Source organism: Xiphophorus hellerii, chromosome 22 (genome assembly GCF_003331165.1).
Source record: "Xiphophorus hellerii strain 12219 chromosome 22, Xiphophorus_hellerii-4.1, whole genome shotgun sequence".
In the NCBI taxonomy this organism is placed as follows: domain Eukaryota; kingdom Metazoa; phylum Chordata; class Actinopteri; order Cyprinodontiformes; family Poeciliidae; genus Xiphophorus; species Xiphophorus hellerii.
The window spans coordinates 1,724,422-1,743,638 of NC_045693.1; the positions used below are offsets into that span (position 1 = coordinate 1,724,422).

The 19,217-nt window shown below is 46.8% G+C and overlaps 1 protein-coding gene across 1 annotated transcript in view; it reads left to right on the plus strand.

Annotated features, from left to right (window-relative positions):
• The window catches only part of slc30a6 (solute carrier family 30 member 6), a 53,464-nt gene that overhangs the window by 23,501 nt on the left and 10,746 nt on the right, over nucleotides 1-19,217 (plus strand). Inside the window, exons 6-10 of the mRNA XM_032552425.1 lie at nucleotides 188-253; nucleotides 6,680-6,760; nucleotides 11,997-12,032; nucleotides 14,749-14,843; nucleotides 17,394-17,442. Coding sequence (XP_032408316.1) covers nucleotides 188-253; nucleotides 6,680-6,760; nucleotides 11,997-12,032; nucleotides 14,749-14,843; nucleotides 17,394-17,442 — 327 coding nt within the window. The remainder of the gene's footprint in view (nucleotides 1-187; nucleotides 254-6,679; nucleotides 6,761-11,996; nucleotides 12,033-14,748; nucleotides 14,844-17,393; nucleotides 17,443-19,217) is intronic.

The following is a 19,217-nucleotide window of genomic DNA, read 5'->3' on the forward strand; positions in this document are numbered from 1 at the left end:
TGACCCTTGGCCGACCCTGCGGGTTGGTTCTGTGATTCTTCTCCACTTGTCGCTCACTGACTCTTCTCATCCGCTCTCCTCTCATCTCTGGCCTTCCACCCCTCCATCAATCACCTGTTCTCCTCTTTCCCTGCCATCACCCTTCCTCTCCTCTCGCTCCGTCTGCTCTTCCTCCTCTCACCTGCAGTTTGATCACCTGTCTCATCAGCTCCTGGGTGACGATGAAGAAGCCCAGTCAGGTCTACTCATTCGGGTGAGTTCACTCTGCAGGTTGAAGCTCTTAGAGCTGATATTCCACTTTCTTTGATTTACTTCACTGATGGACAGAATCAATTAGGTAATGTGAGCTCATTGCTGATGTCTTTCCTTCTTGGCATTGTGGTAACACACATGTTCAGGGTTTCCCCAGAAGACTTGCTAAGCCTGGTCGTAGCAGCGCTCGGTGTTTCCACCAGGTTTTTGTTTTTGAGTTCAAAAATGTTTAGTTGACAGGAAATGTGAAAATATCACCAGGTAATTATGTGTTACTGGAAGGCAATAACAATACCCAAACACCAACTATAAAGTCTTCAAAAAGGTAAACATAAAAAGAAAATAAAAATAATTTTTGTACTTCAGATGTTTCATCTTTATCAATGATTTGCCTCTTTATTAGCTGAAGTTTCCGTTTCTTTTTCTGTCTTTGCTGCTGGATAAATGAACTTATAATAAATGAGTAATGCTCAGCCTGGTGGGGGTCGAGTAAAGCCTGGTGGCCCGCCAGGCTGATGATACACTGGGAGAACCCAGTGCATGTTTCATTTATAACGATGTCAGTGTTTTATACCGAGACTCTCCAGAACCGGGCCTGGTACAGAATGCTGAGGTTAAACTTTAATAAAACCCAAAGAGTGAGATAAAATCTCAGAGAACGGACCGGGTCACCAAGAAACAAACACACCGGCCCGTTCAGCTGCTTCAGTCGCTGACTGTTTGTCCATAAGAAGACGTTTGATCCTAAGAGGTGACCTCTGACCCCAGGGTTTGAAGGAGTGGCAATCAGGTGGAAATCTGCTTTTCAGCTTGACTTGAGTCCCATAAAGCCCCAGTGTGTGTGTGTGTGTGTGTGTGTGTGTGTTTAACGTTGCGTCCTGATGGTCTCCCAGTGGCTCAGCAGCAGATTTCTCCAGCTCCATCTAAGCCGCGGCAGCAGAAAAACGATCTTTCCAGGAATTATTCCGCTCCATTTGTACTAAATCTGGTTTATTGTTACAAGCTTTACTTTTCTGTTGAACTGATTGGTTTAAAGAACCACAACTAACCGGACCTTTAGCGCTCAGTCGGCTTTTAATCTGCAGTAGGTAGGCCTGCTCAGAGTATCGCTGATATCGTCATGGCAACGTCAGTGAGCGTAGCGTTCATAAAGCGAAGGACGGTTCAGAGAGCATTAATTATTGGCTTATATATTCCAAGAGCTTTAAATTGTATTTTTCATGCTGGTGCAACATTGAACCAGTTGGACGGCATCTCAGGGCAGCAGATGCTCCCACTGGACACTAATGGCATTACCCAAAGGTTAAAGGTCACAGAGTGCAGATGAGAAACGGAGGAAAGCAGGAGAGCGGCAGATATAATATGGTCAATCTACTTGACTCCTTTTCACTCTTAGTGTCGACAACAGGTAGAAATGATCCTTTAAAAAAAGGCTTTTATAATTGAAACTGATTAAAATAGTTTGATTTTCTTTTCTCTGGGATTAATTACACATAATCTAATCTCAGTGATAAAGCTGTTCAGATTATACAGCATTTAATCATCCAGTAGCAAAGTTGTTATTTTGTAGCAATAATATTCTTCTTCAAATTAATAATATTGTTTATTGCTTCTGGAAAAAATCTGGATTTTTTCCAACATCTACAGTGAAACCTAGAACATGGCAGGCCAAGAAAATTAGTTTTTTGTTGTTTCCATTTAGAGAATAAAGTAATAATAATATAAAAATAAAGTCAAAAAGCTGTAATAGTACGAGAATAGAAATAAAAGCGAGAATAAAATCATAATGCAAAAATAAAGTTGCAGAATAAAGTCATAATAACTGATAATAAAGTTTAATATTACCAGAGGAAGGTGAGACTTTCTGTGAGATTTCCTCCATGAAATATAATAAAAATTAAAATGAGGAATGATGATTATTTTGGTATTAGTTTCACAAATATGGAGATAATTCATCTTTTTATACGTCAGAATCAAATTATTCTCACATCAGACCCTGATAACTGGTGAAGTTTTTTTTCCTTTCATTAAAACGACTTTTATTTTATAATTTTATGATTTTTTTTTGCCTGGTAATATTTGTGTCTTGATGACAGTTAAAATAAAATAAAATAAAATAAAAATCTTCCTGCTGAGCAGGGAGTTTTTCTCCCTGCAGATCAGAGGTGGGTTTGTAAATGAACTTTGACCTGCATCAGGCTGACCCGGTTTGTGTTGCTCTGGAGCGCAGTGAGGTCTGGACTCATCCCAGTGGAACCAGAACCGTTCAGAGGAAGCATGGCCCATCACACCGTGACGAACGGAGCCGTTTCTACTGACCGCAGTGAGGAAGACGTTGGCATCAGAGGTTCTGGGCTCGCCGTCGCTCTGCTGTGACGGCGCCGGCAGCCTGAATATGAGGCGGCGGCTCTAATTCTGTTTTCCTAAAATCATCAATCTGACCATCATTAACTGGAGCGACCCAAACGCCTCGTGTGTCGCTTTCATCCTCCCAGTGAATCCTTTCTCACAGATTTCAGCGGCGGCGCTGTTCCTCCGCTGACGGGTCCGTTCCAGTCACAGCCAGGCTGGAGGTTCTTCTACATGGTGTCCGTATGGATTAGCCTCAGGCGGAGCGGAGCGTGACCTCCGACCTTGCAGCACGCAGCCAGTCCACTCAAACAAAGAGCACTTTGTGGGAGTTTTTGCTGGAGTCATCTGTGGGCGTTCACAGACTGACACAGACGACCCGCAGGATGTCGGATCTCCGGATCGCTGGCCGGTCCATTCAGTGAGAACTCGCCGGTCAACAGAACCGTCTTCAGCAGCTTCCTGCATTCAGAACCGTTTCTCTACTTCTCCTCCATCTGAATCACATGAACTCATCTAGATTCAGCTGAGCAGCTTTAACGCCGTTTATCTCTGTTTACACCTTTAAGTTTCCCATTTTCCTCAAAACCTGACAGATTTGTTTGGCAACATTCACTCAGCAGGCAAATCTGACCCAAGTTCACTTTGTCTTTTTTGTCCATTTTTGACCCAAATGCCACTTTTCCTCAGCAGACTGATCGGCCCCATTCTGATTTTACTTTCCACCTAAACCAATCTGATCTGTCCTCTTCCATATGAGGAACTGAATCGATTGTTTCCAAAGCGTCTGCAGCCTGAACAGCCATGTCGTATTTTATCCGACTCTTACGTCACCGATGTGAGACAGGAGTCATGATTCTGCACCAGAAGAAGCAGGACGGAGTAAATCTGGACATAAACGATGATGTTCCACTTTCTACATGTCACTGAGCTCATTGCTTCCCTCCTGCCTCTGGATTTAAACCTGGAGACGTCCGGAGCAACTTTATTGCCCCTCATCAGCCGCTGAGGTTGCAGTGTGTTCCTCCTGGAGTTTCCAGCCTCAGTCATTAAACTCACATCTTTGATGGATAGACCAGCTTCAGCTTAAAGATGAGCTTGTCTTTGCAGGCTTATTGCTGTTTTATGGACGAGCCTGTTGCTTCAGCATGAAGCTGCAGTCTTTATGCACAGCTGCCTGGTAAAGCTGTAAACTCTGAAAGCCGGCCACTGCTGCAGCAGGCTGTGAGCTGTGGTCAGGTATTAGACCTCCAGGTGATCTGGGAGGATATTGTTTTATTTTATCTGATGTGATCATCATCAACTTTTGTTAAAATGTGCATTTTCAAGTATCGCATCAGAAAAGGTTGATAGAAACAGCAAAATGTGGAATAATTTCCTCGTTTCCAGCTGGTCCAGGTGGTTTCAGCTTTTTGGAAAAACAGTTAATGCGCTAAAGATGGAAACACATTTGCTGAATAATTCCTGACACAGTGAACTTTCCCCTCTGAGCCTTACCAGAGGCACAAAACGTAAATATTTGAAAACCTCTGTGTGGCTCATGACATCTGGATGTAGCTTCTGTCCTCTGAGTTGTGGTGACCTGCTGCTCTTCTAAAGCCCAGACGCCACAAACACCAGGAATCAACTGCATTTGAAAACCGACGCGTTTCGACTTATGACCTTCGTCAGGGTCACTCATCCGGTTTATTTACAAACCCACCACTGGTCTTCTGCTCTCACTGGGCTTCAACAAAGTCGTTTCCTAGAATTCAGGAGTTGCTGACGGTTTCACCTTTACAGTTTAGGTGAAAACCGTAAAGGTGAAACCGTTAGCAGGACGTCCATCCTGTCTCTGTGTCCAGATGGCGGATTGGTCAGAGACGATCATCCTGCTTTAAACCTCTCTGACCTTTGACCTGGGCTCCTTGGTTTTCTGGTGGTTCTCTAAAGAACCTCTGAGGCCAGAAGCAGAACATCTGGACTCTATCAGCAAATCTCCTACAGGCACAAAACAAAAATGCTGGTCATAACAGGAGCACTTCTGTTCATTTGGTCAAACAGAAAGTAGTGAAAACGATGCTGCTTGATTCTGACTCAGATCTCTGGTTCTGCAAACCTGCAGGCTGGATTATGAGAGCGCAGTCATTGGTTTCCCCCCCGGTGTGTGGAGGATCAGAGATTTAACAATCTGAACCGGACCGGGCCGGGCCGGTGTTAAGGTCAGAGGTGAGATGTCTGTAAACAAACATGGCTGCAGTCCTAGAAATACTCGGTTTCAGTTTGTTGGTATTAAATGGGTCGTTGGATCGGTGTCATGCAGCGTGGAGATTAGCCTCGGCGCTCAGCGGACCGCTCATTAAAACAGAACCGCTCATCCTGAACCCGAAGCAGCAGCACATCGGGCCGGTTCTTCTGGGCTTCAGGGTTCATTATTTAGTCATCAGGAAATTAAATTCAGGTTATTTTCACCAATTTCAGGCATTTTCCCAAAACAAACTGATGTAATTAATCTCCAGTTATATGGAAATACATCAGATCATCTAATCAGTTCATCCCAGAACTGTTCAAAAAGGGAAACAGATTCAAATCCAGATATTCCAGTTAAATTCTTTCTATGCAGTTAATTTCAGTTTTGCTACTTTTATTAAATTACAGATGCTTCACCGAATCAACCAGGATCCACCTTCAGTTTTCCTGGAAATATTCCCAAAAATTCCTGGACCTCCTGAAATGTCCAATTACTGAATTGTTCAATCAGCCTTGCGTCTCTTGGATTATAATTTCCGGCTTTATTTTCCCATCTTCAGTGGTTCTGACCGGTTCTGGTCTCAGTCGCCCGGTTCCTCCGGCTTTCATTGGGAATCCGCTTCATTTAGCAGAAACAGAAGCTCCTCGGTTCGGGTCAATCACGCGGCCCTTCGGATCACAGTCGGCGTCGATCTTAACCCCATTAGCTCAACGCTCGCTAAGCTGCTCTCTATATGAGGAGGTCAAAGGTCGGCAACCGCTGTAACTGAATGTCAGTTCTGGGTTGGAGGTGGTTTCCCAGATTTAACAGCCGGGATGTTTGGATTCCCGTCGCTGAGCCGGTTTCTGATTGGCTGTCGGCTTCTTCTCCCAGATTCTGGACAAATCCTGAAACCAATCCAGATTTTTCTCTCTGGAGAAGAAAATCTGTGAAACTTTCAGAACTCGATAAAACTGTTTATCATTTCCATTAATTGAAATGGTATAGCCATGTTAAGAAGGTTTGTACTAGACCAGATAACGTGACCTCCAAACCGACTTCCTGAAATCCTCTGATCCCAAAACCAGATTGTTAATCCCAAATTAGCTGCCTAACAGTCCTTGACTGTTTTCTAAAATATCTCTTCAGAGGGAGAAACCACAGCGCCTGCAAAGTGCAGCATTTCTCACTTATTTATATGAATTACATCACATGTATAAACATTTGTCTGCCTTCCTCAAATGAGGATCTGTTTACAATCTAGTAGCGAATCACAAACATTCGTCTCGTAAAACTCGACACATGGCAGGAGGAGTGAATGCAACCAAACCTCCAACTTCTTTCTCACCTAACAGTTTCTGCTCATGTTATCTTCCTGTTGCCTGTTAGATGTTGGTGCTTTTATGACATCAATCTTTCCTCCATTAATGGTTTGTGTTGGTGTGAATCAATCTGCAGAAAGCTGGAGCTCATCTTTTTAACGGCCACTAAAAAGTATAAAAACATGACTTCAGTCTTGGCTCGTCTTCACTCGCTTCCTGTCTGTTCAGGGAAAGATTTAAGACTTTTATTGCTTATTTTTACGTCTTTAAACGGTTTGAACCCAGTTTTATTAATCCCAGCGCGATGAAGCAACACGTTACAAGGCTGAAGTGTTTTTGAAGTGATACTCTGTGGTGAGGAATCTCCTCAGGTCAGAAGCCAAACATGAGATTAGATCACCTCAGTCCGGATCCGCTCCAGATGTTGGTGATGTCTGGAAGAATCGCTCTGAGGTCTCTCAGGTTTTCGCTTCGTGTTCTGAATGTTTGTCTGAGCAGGTTGGAGATGAATGGATCCACCAGTTTTTGTCTTTTTTCTCCTGTTCAGGTTTGAAAGGTTGGAGGTTTTGGCCGTTTTTGCCTCTACTGTCCTGGTCCAGCTGGGAGCTCTGTTCATCCTGAAGGAAAGGTACAGACATGGAATAATACCTGGATTTATTTGTTTGACCTGCTTCACACAGAAATCCTGTTTTAGTTGAGTTTCTGATGCCCTTTGCTTTACATTTTAAAACAAAATGACAGAAATGAGTTTCTTGATGAAGTTTTATCATAAATCTTTACAGAAAAGATAAAAATTTTCCTGTTTTCTGTTTAAAGATATATATGTTTCTGCAGGATTTTCTGCTGAGATAGAAAATAAAATTGTTTTCAGACTTTTTACACATTTTCAACTGGGCGGCGTTGGGTTGATCCTGTTTCCTGTTCCTGAACAGAGCGGCGCCATTAAAGCTCCTGAGGTCGGATCAGAACGAACCTTACAGGGAAACAACTTCACCAAGGATCATTTTATTAGTGCAAACAACAAAATATAAAACTATTATGAGTTAAGAAAGTCAACTTTAAACCAAAAGTGGTTTTTAACAGTAGTTTAATAGATAAAACATTTGCAGATGTTTTTGCTCTAAATTGTTGGAAACCAATTTAGAGTTTTTCATTTTTCTTATTTTTTTGTGCTGAAATCCAATTTCAGCAAAAAAAACAAAAAAAACAGGTTTTTGTTCTACAAATTAAATGTGATGAGGTCAGACTTCTGTGTGAACAGTTTACGTCACACGAGTCTTCTTGCAACTCGCGCAAGAAGAACGTAGCCGTCTCCCAGCAGCGCTGCGTTTATGGCAGTAAAGATGGCCGCCGTCCATCCATCCATCCATCCATCTTCTTCCGCTTATCCGAGGTCGGGTCGCGGGGGTAGCAGCTTCAGAAGGGAGGCCCAGACTTCCCTCTCCCCAGCCACTTCTTCTAGCTCCTCCGGGGGAATCCCGAGGCGTTCCCAGGCCAGCCGAGAGACATAGTCCCTCCAGCGTGTCCTGGGTCTTCCCCGGGGCCTCCTCCCGGTGGGACGTGCCCGGAACGCCTCACCAGGGAGGCGTCCAGGAGGCATCCTGACCAGATGCCCGAGCCACCTCAACTGGCTCCTCTCGATGTGAAGGAGCAGCGGCTCTACTCTGAGTCCCTCCCGGATGACTGAGCTTCTCACCCTATCTCTAAGGGAGAGCCCAGCCACCCTACGGAGAAAACCCATTTCGGCCGCTTGTATCCGCGATCTCGTTCTTTCGGTCATGACCCAAAGCTCATGACCATAGATGAGGGTGGGAACGTAGATCGACCGGTAAATCGAGAGCTTCGCTTTTTGGCTCAGCTCTCTCTTCACCACGACGGACCGGTACAGCGCCCGCTTGACAGCAGACGCTGCGCCAATCCGCCTGTCGATCTCCCGCTCCCTTCTTCCCCCATTCGTGAACAAGATCCCGAGATACTTAAACTCCTCCACTTGGGGCAGGACACCCCCCTGACCCGGAGAAGGCACTCTACCCTTTTCCGGCTCAAGACCATGGCCTCGGATTTGGAGGCACTGATCCCCATCCCGGCCGCTTCACACTCGGCTGCGAACCGCTCCAGCGAGAGCTGCAGATCACGATCTGATGAAGCCAAAAGGACCACATCGTCTGCGAAAAGCAGAGATGAGATCCTAAGGCCACCAAATCGGATCCCCTCAACACCTTGGCTGCGCCTAGAAATTCTGTCCATGAAAGTGATGAACAGAATCGGTGACAAAGGGCAGCCCTGGCGGAGTCCAACTCTCACCGGAAACGAGCCCGACTTACTGCCAGCAATGCGGACCAGACTCTGACACCGGTCATACAGGGACCCGACAGCCCGTATCAAAGGGCCCGGTACCCCATACTCCCGGAGAACCTCCCACAGGGCTCCCCGAGGGACACGGTCGAACGCCTTCTCCAAGTCCACAAAACACATGTAGACTGGTTGGGCGAACTCCCATGCACCCTCCAGGACCCTGCCGAGGGTGTAGAGCTGGTCCAGTGTTCCACGACCAGGACGAAAACCACACTGCTCTTCCTGAATCCGAGGTTCGACTATCCGACGGACCCTCCTCTCCAGGACCCCTGAATAGACCTTGCCAGGGAGGCTTAAGAGTGTGACCCCTCTATAATTAGAGCACACCCTCCGGTCCCCCTTTTTGAACAGGGGGACCACCACCCCAGTCTGCCAATCCAGGGGAACTGCCCCCGATGTCCATGCGACATTGCAGAGTCGCGTCAACCAACACAACCCTACAACATCCAGAGCCTTAAGGAACTCCGGGCGGATCTCATCCACCCCCGGGGCCCTGCCACCGAGGAGCTTTTTAACCACCTCGGCGACCTCGCCCCCAGAGATTGGAGAGCCCAACCCAGAGTCCCCAGGCTCCGCTTCCTCAGTGGAAGGCATGTTGGTGGGATTGAGGAGGTCTTCGAAGTACTCTGCCCACCGGCCCACAACGTCCCGAGTAGAGGTCAGCAGCACACCATCCCCACTATAAACAGTGTTGGTGCTGCACCGCTTCCCCCCCCTGAGACGCCGGATGGTGGACCAGAATCGCCTCGAAGCCGTACGGAAGTCTTTCTCCATGGCCTCTCCAAACTCCTCCCACGCCCGAGTTTTTGCCTCAGCAACCGCCCGAGCCGCATGCCGCTTCGCCCGCCGGTACCCATCAGCTGCTTCCGGAGTCCCACAGGCCAAAAAGGCCCGATAGGACTCCTTCTTCAGCCTGACGGCATCCCTCACCGAAGGTGTCCACCAGCGGGTTCGAGGGTTGCCGCCGCGACAGGCACCGACAACCTTGCGGCCACAGCTCCGATCGGCCGCCTCGACAATGGAGGCACGGAACACGGTCCACTCAGACTCCATGTCCCCCACCTCCCCCGGGACGTGTTCGAAGTTTTGCCGGAGATGGGAGTTAAAGCTCCGTCTCACAGGGGATTCCGCCAGACGTTCCCAGCAGACCCTCACAACACGTTTGGGCCTGCCAGGTCTGACCGGCTTTCGCCCCCACCACCGGAGCCAACTCACCACCAGGTAGTGGTCAGTGGACAGCTCCGCACCTCTCTTCACCCGAGTGTCCAAGACATACGGCCGCAGATCCGATGAAACGATGACAAAGTCGATCATCGAACTGCGGCCTAGGGTGTCCTGGTGCCAAGTGCACATATGGACACCCTTATGCTTGAACATGGTGTTCGTTATGGACAATCCATGGCGAGCACAGAAGTCCAGCAACAGAACACCGCTCGAGTTCAGGTCGGGCGGGCCGTTCCTCCCAACCACGCCCCTCCAGGTCTCACTGTCATTGCCCACGTGAGCGTTGAAGTCCCCCAGCAGAACAAGGGAGTCCCCAGGAGGAGCACTCTCCAGTACCCCCTCTAAGGACTCCAAAAAGGGTGGGTAATCTGAACTGTCGTTCGGCCCGTAAGCACAAACGACAGTCAGAACCCGTCCCCCCACCCGTAGGCGGAGGGATGCTACCCTCTCGTTCACCAGGGTAAACCCCAACGTACAGGCGCCGAGATGGGGAGCAACAAGTATGCCCACTCCTGCCCGACGCCTCTCACCTTGGGCAACTCCAGAGTGGAAGTATGTCCAGCCCCTCTCAAGGAGACTGGTTCCAGAACCAGAGCCGTGCGTCGAGGTGAGACCGACTATTTCTAGCCGGAACCTCTCGACCTCACACACTAGCTCCGGCTCCTTCCCCACCAGAGAGGTGACATTCCACGTCCCAAGAGCCAGCTTCTGCAACCGAGGATCGGATCGCCAGGGTCCCCTCCCTCCGCTGCCACCCATCCCACACTGCACCCGACCCCTTTGGCCCCTCCCACGGGTGGTGGGCCCATGGGAGGGGGGGCCCATGTTTCCTCTTCGGGCTGAGCCCGGCCGGGCTCCATGGGTAAAAGCCCGGCCACCAGACGCTCGCCATCGTGCCCCCCCTCCAGGCCTGGCTCCAGAGTGGGGCCCCGGTGACCCGCGTCCGGGCGAGGGAACACCAAGTCCAAAGTTTTCCTTCATCATTGGGGTCTTCGGGCTGCCGATGGCCGCCGTCTCTAGAATAATTTTTAGAGTTGTTGACCAGCAGATGAAGAAAGTCCAACTAACAGCAACAGCCTTTAGTGGAGCATTGACCTCTGACCCGGTTCTGTTTGGATGTAGAATCGAACCAGGAGTGGTGGGTCAGGATGTGTTTTACTGCCCGGCTCCAGGTGTCACCTGAATACCCTGAATGTTTCTGTGTGTGTGTGTGTGTGTGTGTGTGTGTGTGTGTTAACTGGTGAACCTGGATGTTTGCAGGAATGCCACCGCATCGTCAGTGTAACACACTCACACCTTTCCTGGCGTCAGGTTGGGGTCGTCCTGAGGTCGTTTCTCAGGGAGGGGAGGGCTCAGTGGTCCGAGATCACAACACACACACACACACACACACACACACACACCCACGCATACTCCCATTGGGTCTTTAGCACACTGATCCTGATGCCTAATGTAGACGTGATTTTTTTGTAGTTGATGAAATCGTTAATTTTTCTCAGTAAATCCTGAAGGTTAACGTTCGACCTTCAGTGTTTGACCTTCAGGTCAAACCACAGCCAGGTTCTGCTGCAGAAAAATGATCCTAACAGCTCCAGCTGAGTTTAAATCCAGCTGTGGATTTAAACCGTTTAGTCACATATGGCTGAAAAAAGCTAAATGATGATTTAGTGGCCTAGTCAAAGTCTGGACAGAAAGTTCATTGGCATGGCACATTGATCTGAATATGTCTGAATAATGTCCAAAGTGTTACAGAAAAGCAAAAGCAGAAAAAATCTTAAAAATCTAAAAAAAAAAAAGTGTTTATAAATGAGCGAATGTTGAAAACGAGTCGAGTTTATAAATTGGGATGATTTTAAATTATTGTTAAATAAACACACACATGGGGACAAGGAGAAAAACATTCAGATATTCAGCTTATCGTTCCCCAACTAACGAGGTTGCCAGAGGTCCAAGATGATTACAAGAATAAAATATGAAACTGGTTTCCATACAATCCTGAGACTGGAGGGAGGTTGAACTTTTACCTCCTGAAAATTAATTTAGTTTGTTCACTGAAAATACCATCAGCCATGATGAGGTGTGTGTGTGTGTGGGTGTGGGTGTGTGTGTGTGTGTTTTCACCTGTTTGCTTTTTCCCAGTGTGTGTGTGAATGTTTGCTCCTTGTCTCCTCTTGTTCGGTTCATGTCTCCATCACTGTCTCACACACACACACACCCGGGTCGGGCCCACTCCGATCCGACCGGCCTCTGTTGTTTACTCACTCTGTGTGTTTCTGTGTTTTTAGTGTGGAGCGCTTCGTGGAGCAGCCGGAGGTCCACACGTAAGTATTATCCCTCCACACACACACACACACACACACACATTCCCACAGGAGGACGGAAAATAAACAGACATGATACCCTCCTGTGTGTCTCTGAGATGAACACACACACCCACACACACCCACACCCACGCACACACGCACACACACACACACACACCCACACACCCCCACACACACACACACACACACCCACACCCACACACACACACGGGGAGTGCCAGCTGTTGAGAGAACAGAACATCCCAAACAACTGGGTCACTCAGAGCAGCAAACAGAATTACATTTAGAGGAACAGTGGCAGCGCTGACGTCTTCTCCCTCAGTCTCACTGGGATGGGTGTGTGTGTGTGTGGGTGTGGGTGTGTGTGTGTGTGTGTGTGTGTGTTCCTCCACATTTAAAACTGTTTAGTCACACAGCGCGGGAGGAAATTTCTTTTTTGTTTCTATTGGAATCTGATTGATCCACAGCTCATTGCAGCTCTCAGGTGTTTTCTTCAGTTTGTAAATATTTTCTCCAAACTTTGTTGCTGATTTAATTTATAAATTAAATACTTTAAGGAACATTTTCCTTCAGGAACTTACTTTCCGTAATCTTCAGCTTTACCCGGCCTGCCAGGTAACACCTTGTCACAGTGACAGGTTTTACTGGATGATAAATTGTCTGAACATTTATTTTGATAAATTATAATATTCCTGTTTTCAGACCATTTTAAAGTAATATATTTATAACAGCATAATAATAATACAAGTTCTCTCTCTGCACTCTAACACTGGATTCAAAATTCAGATTCAATTAAAAAATATTTTATTAATCCTTAAGGGAAATTAAATGTTGTGAAGATGGATGAAGGGATACAATTTTCATAAATATCAGAAGAAAACCCTTTAAAGAACATGAGTACAAATATTTTAGTTTGTTTATTAAAGTATTTTACTGCCTGTTTCTAAACAGCTGCATATAAAACATGAGCTGTGAACAAGTTTTAGATGAGAAATGTGATATTTACTGTTGAAAACAGTCAGAAATGTCAGAAACTCAACCCAGAGTTTCAGGGTAAATGAAAACAGATCTGGTTCTTTTTAAATTTCTACCATACTGAGTTTTTCCCCATGATTCCTGTCGTGGATAAATCCCAGATGTCGGTTTGTCATAAACATCTGTTGGTGGTCCAGAAAAAGGTTGTAGTGAGCATCTGTCTCTGCTAGGATCTATACAGATGAGATCGATCTGGATAGCTAAAAAAAATAACTAGAAAGTGTATAAATTGTAGAAATGAAACCCGTTTGGTGACTCTGTCTTTCTGTGGGATGGAACTGATTAATGGCAGCTTTGATAACCTGAAGCCCAGAGATTTAACCTGTGACAGGATTAAACCCCCGCCGTCTCGTCTCTCCTTTCCTTTCCTCTTCTGTCTCAACGTGATTGGCTCCTCAGGACCGGAGCAGCCGTCCGATTGGCTGGAACAGCAACACCCACATTTCTGTGCTGATTAATCTGACCTGTGAGGGGGGGGGGCTGTTGGCTCCTTTTTAGTCCCTTAATTGGATTATTGGTGGAGTTTTTTACTTCTTGTTCTACTTGTGAACTGGTGGTGATTTTATCAGCTTACATGATGTAAATCAATCAGTTTCAGTTTGATTTGAAGAGTTTCTGCTTGTTTTTGTGTCCTGGAGGTTTTATAGTCATAAACTGGATTTTTTAATAAATGTATTCAGATTTTATTTTTCTGAAGGGAAAAACTTCAGGGTTATATCTGTGCAGAAAAGATGCCTGATAAGGTCAGAGAATGGAGGAGATGTTTAAAAACAAGATTAAGAATTATATACTGTGAAAGATTATTACAGAAAATACAGTGTAGTTAGGAAATAATGTGCTGCAATGCAAAGGATGTTCAAGTAGCAGGATGACGTTTTTGTTCATTAATTACACAAAAACCAAAAAAACATGCAATAGCACCATGAATGTTATTTAAAATGAAGCTTTGCAAATATCGGCACTTATTGAGTTTGTTGGAAGCAGTGATGGGAGGAAGGACCTGTGATAACGCTGCTTTGTGCACTGCAGATGCAGCAGTCTGAGCTCTGTGGTTTATCTGCAGTGGGAGCGATCATCATCAGTCCTTCTGTCTCCCAGCAGCTGCTGGGCAGGAAGAACCAGAGGAACCTGGACTGCTTTGAAAACAAAAAATGACTTTGGGATCGGAAGCAGTCGTTCCAGTGGAGGAAACGAGAGTTTGGTTGATCCTGGAATGAACGAATCTTAATCTGATTAGATAAATCCTCCCCTCTGCTCTCTGCAGACGTTTCCTTTCCATTACCTGGTGGGCGGGGCTTCTGGGCGGGATGAGTGTGATGGTTTGGGAAGCTTTGGGTCCGTCAGGATGTTTCTGTACCACCTACAAAAATACAAAGTATTACCAAGTAATTCAGTCTAGTTTTTAGTGCCAATGCCTTATTCTATGTGAAATGAGACAAAACTGACTAACAGCTTGTTTTAGTTAATAATTTCTTAATATTGATGAAAAGTTTTAGTTCCACGGGTCACTTCATGTATAATGAAACATGTCAGATCTACCAGGATGTAACGGTTCTGCTGCTGTTGGTACCAGGTGCCACAGCTCTCCCTGCACCTCCTCGGGTCGGGGCGAGGAGAGCAGCAGGTGGTCATAATGTTTTGCCTGGTCGGCGGGTAACAGATCTGTTTCTGTCCCCAGAGGGCGGCTGCTGGTCGGGACGTTCGTCGCTCTGTTCTTCAACCTGCTGACTCTGCTCTCCGTCAGGAACAAGCCCTTCTCCTACGTCTCTGATGGTAAGCCCCGCCCCCTCCTCCGGTTCCGGTCTGGTTCTGGTGGAGCAGAGCCTGTAATCCCTCCTCCTCTGGGGAATAGAATGATTTAGCCTTTGTGATATTTTGGGGGGATTATTGGAGTGAGGTGGCGCCTTTCCTCTGTCAGTGAATAAATCAGATGAAGTCAAATGAAACGCAGCAGCTGATTGGTTGTCAGTGTTTTCCAGAGCATTATGCTGACAGCTGATTGACTGTCAGTGTTTTCCAGAGCATTATTCTGACAGCTGATTGGCTGTCAGTGTTTTCCAGAGGATCATTGGTGAGTTTACCCAGAGGAAGCTGACGTCTGACGTTGAGCCAAAGTTCTCATTAATTTGTTTCTGAAACACAGAATAAGAATAAAATCAGTTCAGTAATTATTCAGTGAGTTGATAAAAAGTTTCCCTCATCAGTAGTTTGGTTGGGGGTTAAATTCCCTCCCATGTTTCTGGTCGCCCTCCTCATGGAAAGCTTCTCAGAAAATGGTGGGAATCTCCATGGCAACCACAGACTCGGCATCTTCCGAGTCCCGGTCCTTAAATGACTCTCAGCCTGCTCTGCAGTTCCTTCGCTGCTCCTCTTCCTCTCTATTCTCATTTCCTCCTGTCCTCATTCGTCCTCCTGTTCCTTCCTCTCCAGTTGACTTCACCCTTCGTTTTCCTCCCTCCTTTCTTTCTTGTCCTCTTTTATTCTCTTCCGCTCTTGCTTCCTCCTGACTTCTTCTAATTTCTCTCATCCTCTTTTCCTGTCTCACTGCTTCTTCTCTTTCTTCCCTTCTTCCTGTATTTTTGTCATCTGTTTTTTTCCTCCTGCATTGTAACATTGTTTTCTCCTCATTCTCTCCTTTTGCACCTCTTTTCTTTTCTCTCCTTCCTTCCTCATCCTTTCCACGTTTTCTTGTTTCCTCTTTTAGTTCCTCCGTTCTTCTTCTCTTTTCCCTCTTGTCTTCTTTGCTGTTTTAAGTTCTTCCTGCTCTTCTCTTCCTCCTCTCCGTTTTACACCTCTCCCTCCTTCCCCAGTAGTTTTCCTCTTGTTTTTCCTCCTCTTCTCCCCGACTGACTCACAGTTTGTCCACTGATGCATGAGCTCAGAGTGTGTGTGTGTGTGTTTCAGCTTTTGGTTGCTGTGTTTGGAGCAGTCTCAACATCACTTAACATCTGACATTTTTCAAAGGGAGGGGGCCGCGCACACACACACACACACACACACCCCCACACACACACACACACACCCACACACCCACACACACACACACCCACCCAGGCGGTGTGTTATGCAACGCTGCTGCTGCTCCTCGCTTCGCAGCGCTGAAACACTCGGCCGTCCTCCTGCAGCTCACGTATCATAAATAAGTGACTCCATTAAAATGTTTGTTTAGACTGACTCAGCCTGCTGGCAAAACAAACATCACACACACCAAAACACACACACTGCAGCACACACACCCAGAGCCGCGCAGAATGTGAGGGACCTTTGACCTCCGCTGGCCCCTGGCGGACGGTGAAGGTGGACGCAGCAGTTGAGCGGCTTCACTTCTCTCTGTTTAACCGGGATATTTTTATCCTGGCGCTGACGGAGGAGCAGCACGCTGCTGCTCTGGTCCAGGAATAGAACGGTTCTGGAGCGGAGCGAGGAGGTGAAGGGTCTCAACCCGGTGGAACCAGCTGACGGAGGAACCAGCTGACGGAGGAACCAGCTGGTTCTGAATGTTTCCTGCAGCGCCGGAGCAGAAACATGTTCTCCGTCTGCAGCTACACAGATCTGTTCATGGCTGCAGCACCTGCCCAACCCGGCCTGGCCCAGCCCGACCCGACCCGGCCTGGCCCGGCCCGACCCGGCCCGGCCCGACCCGACGCTCAGACCCAAAACAAAATGTAAAGTCCAGTTATTATAAGAATGGCAGTAAAAGTTTTGTACTTTACTCTTATAGAACAAAATAGAGAGATTCTTTGTAAAAATGTCAGTTTCCTAAATGAGAGCAGATGATATTCCAGTGAGATCCATCTGATCCTCTGCAGATCAAACAGTTAAACGGTTCTGGTCGGGTCGGACCTTCATCCTGCCTTCATCCCCAGACGCAGCAGAAACACTTTAACTTGGTGGTTTCCAGGTTTTATTCACGTTTCCAGTCCTTTTTCTTAAATTTGGCTCCATTTTTATTTCATTTTAGTTCCTGCTGAAGATTTTCAGAGGAATATTTTTATTTAACGGACGATAAAATGCTCCTAAGTGAAAGGATTTATCTCTGTTGTGTCTAAATTGCAACGTTTAGCTGGTTCTGGGGGAAACTGGGCAGATTTCCAGTTTCTGCTCTTTTTCATGTGGGATCCCTCAGGGCTCGGGTTAAGAGCCACTCATATATTCCTTGAATTTTATGCCTTTAGTTTCCATCCTGAGAAGAATCTGTCTCTATGCTGACAGTTCAAAATGAAGCGGTTACTTTGTTCTGGTTCTGTTTCAGACCCGCCTCAGAGTGGGCCGATCATGTTTCACTGACTCTGGATCTGTGTGTCTCCATGTGTCTCCCTCCAGCGGCCAGCAGCAGCTGGCTCCAGGAACACGTGGCCGACCTGAGCCGCAGGTAAGAGCATCGACAGCACCGCCTCCCTGTCTCTCCGTCCTGCTCCTTCCTGTCTCTCCGTCCTCCTCCTCCCTGTCCCTCCATCCTGCTCCTCCCTGTCCCTCCATCCTGCTCCTCCCTGTCTCTCCGTCCTGCTCCTTCCTGTCCCTCCGTCCTCCTTCCTGTCTCTCCATCCTCCTCCTTCCTGTCCCTCTGTCCTCCTCCTCCCTGTCTCTCCGTCCTCCTCCTTCCTGTCTCTCCGTCCTGCTCCTCCCTGTCTCTCCGTCCAGCTCCGTCCTGTCTCTCCTTCCTGCTCCTTCCTGTCTCTCCGTCCTCCTCCTCCCTGTCTCTCCTCCTTCCTGTCTCTCCGTCCTCCTCCTTCCTGTCTCTCCGTCCTCTTCCTTCCTGTCCCTCATTTCTCTTCTTTCCTGACGTTTACTCTGAACAGTAAAACTACCAGAACCCTTTGAAACCGTTTGTCTGCTGAAGAAGTAACAGGAAGGAGGAGAAAAGTCAGACCCATTAAAACCAGTTTAAAGTTTGTATTTAAAAACCTCGAGGCCTTCGGATCGGATGACCATTCAGGGTCAAACCATCTGCAGTGATGCCATCAGCCAGAGAGATCTCTGGGTAAAACTTCTCCTCAGCGTCTGGTGACTGACATCATCAGACCAGCTGCTTCTGATGTGGTTTTATAAAATTCATATTAGAGCTGCTGTTGAATCCCAGTCAGCAGCACATTTACAGTTTATGCAACAAGTGTTTGCAACAGTTCTGTTTCCACGATGCATCCCAGGGAAATATTGGACCATTTTATGGATAGAAAGAGAAAGAAATGAACATTAAAGCTTTTAAAGATGAAGATCAAGTTAAATCAGCTGATCTCAGGATCCCAATATTTGATAAAAACTTTCCTGCAGCTTGTTTTCATAAATCTGTGCAGCTTCCCTTCGTCTCAATCAGGTTGTTTTACAGTTTCTAGGAATCCTTCATAAAGACAAACTGTGAAGAGGAAAAGTTTTTTAAATTGTTCTAAAAAACGTTTCGATCTCATTAAACGATCAGAAACTGAAAACTGGACTTTCCATCTGGACCTCATCTGGTCTTTTTGTCCTGAAGAAAATATTTTTGGACCAGCTGGTGTTTCAAAGTATAAACCAGGATCAAAGGAAAACATGAGGACTGATTTTAACATTTGAAAGAAAATCCTTTTGTTCTGTAGACCTGATGAAGTCAGAGAAAGTGTTGAAAACTTTCCCATGTCAGCGTGTTTGTGTTGCACCAGGTTGGATCTGAAACGGCGTCTGAGAGCAAAGAGCTGAATGTCGTCTCTCTCCGTCACCTGATGTGTTGCTGGACCTGATATTTTACCTCTGAATGTATTGGATCTTAAATTCTGTTGGAGAGTCTTTTGCATAAAAAATATTTTGTAGTTTCTGCTAATTTATTGTCCAGTCAGAAGAAAAAATGCTTCTGAAGCCAGTTAACACACTGAACCAGGAAATGTTTGAACCTTAAGTTTATGAAGCTCATCCTGGAGCTGCAACCAAAATTATAAAAGATGTTTCAGAAAAACCCGTGAGGTGGTTTACGGACCTCCAGGGTCTCCCGGCGCAGTGAGGAGGGACCGAGTTTCCCTTCTGGCCAGGAAACGCCATGAGAAGGTGCGTTGATGTTTTGGTTTTGCTCCAGCCTGTTGGATCGCTGCATCATGGCGGCTGACAGAGGTTCTGTCTGCAGACGGTTCCTGACGCGGCGCCGTCTCCGGTCCGGCTGCTGCTGTCTCCATGCCGACT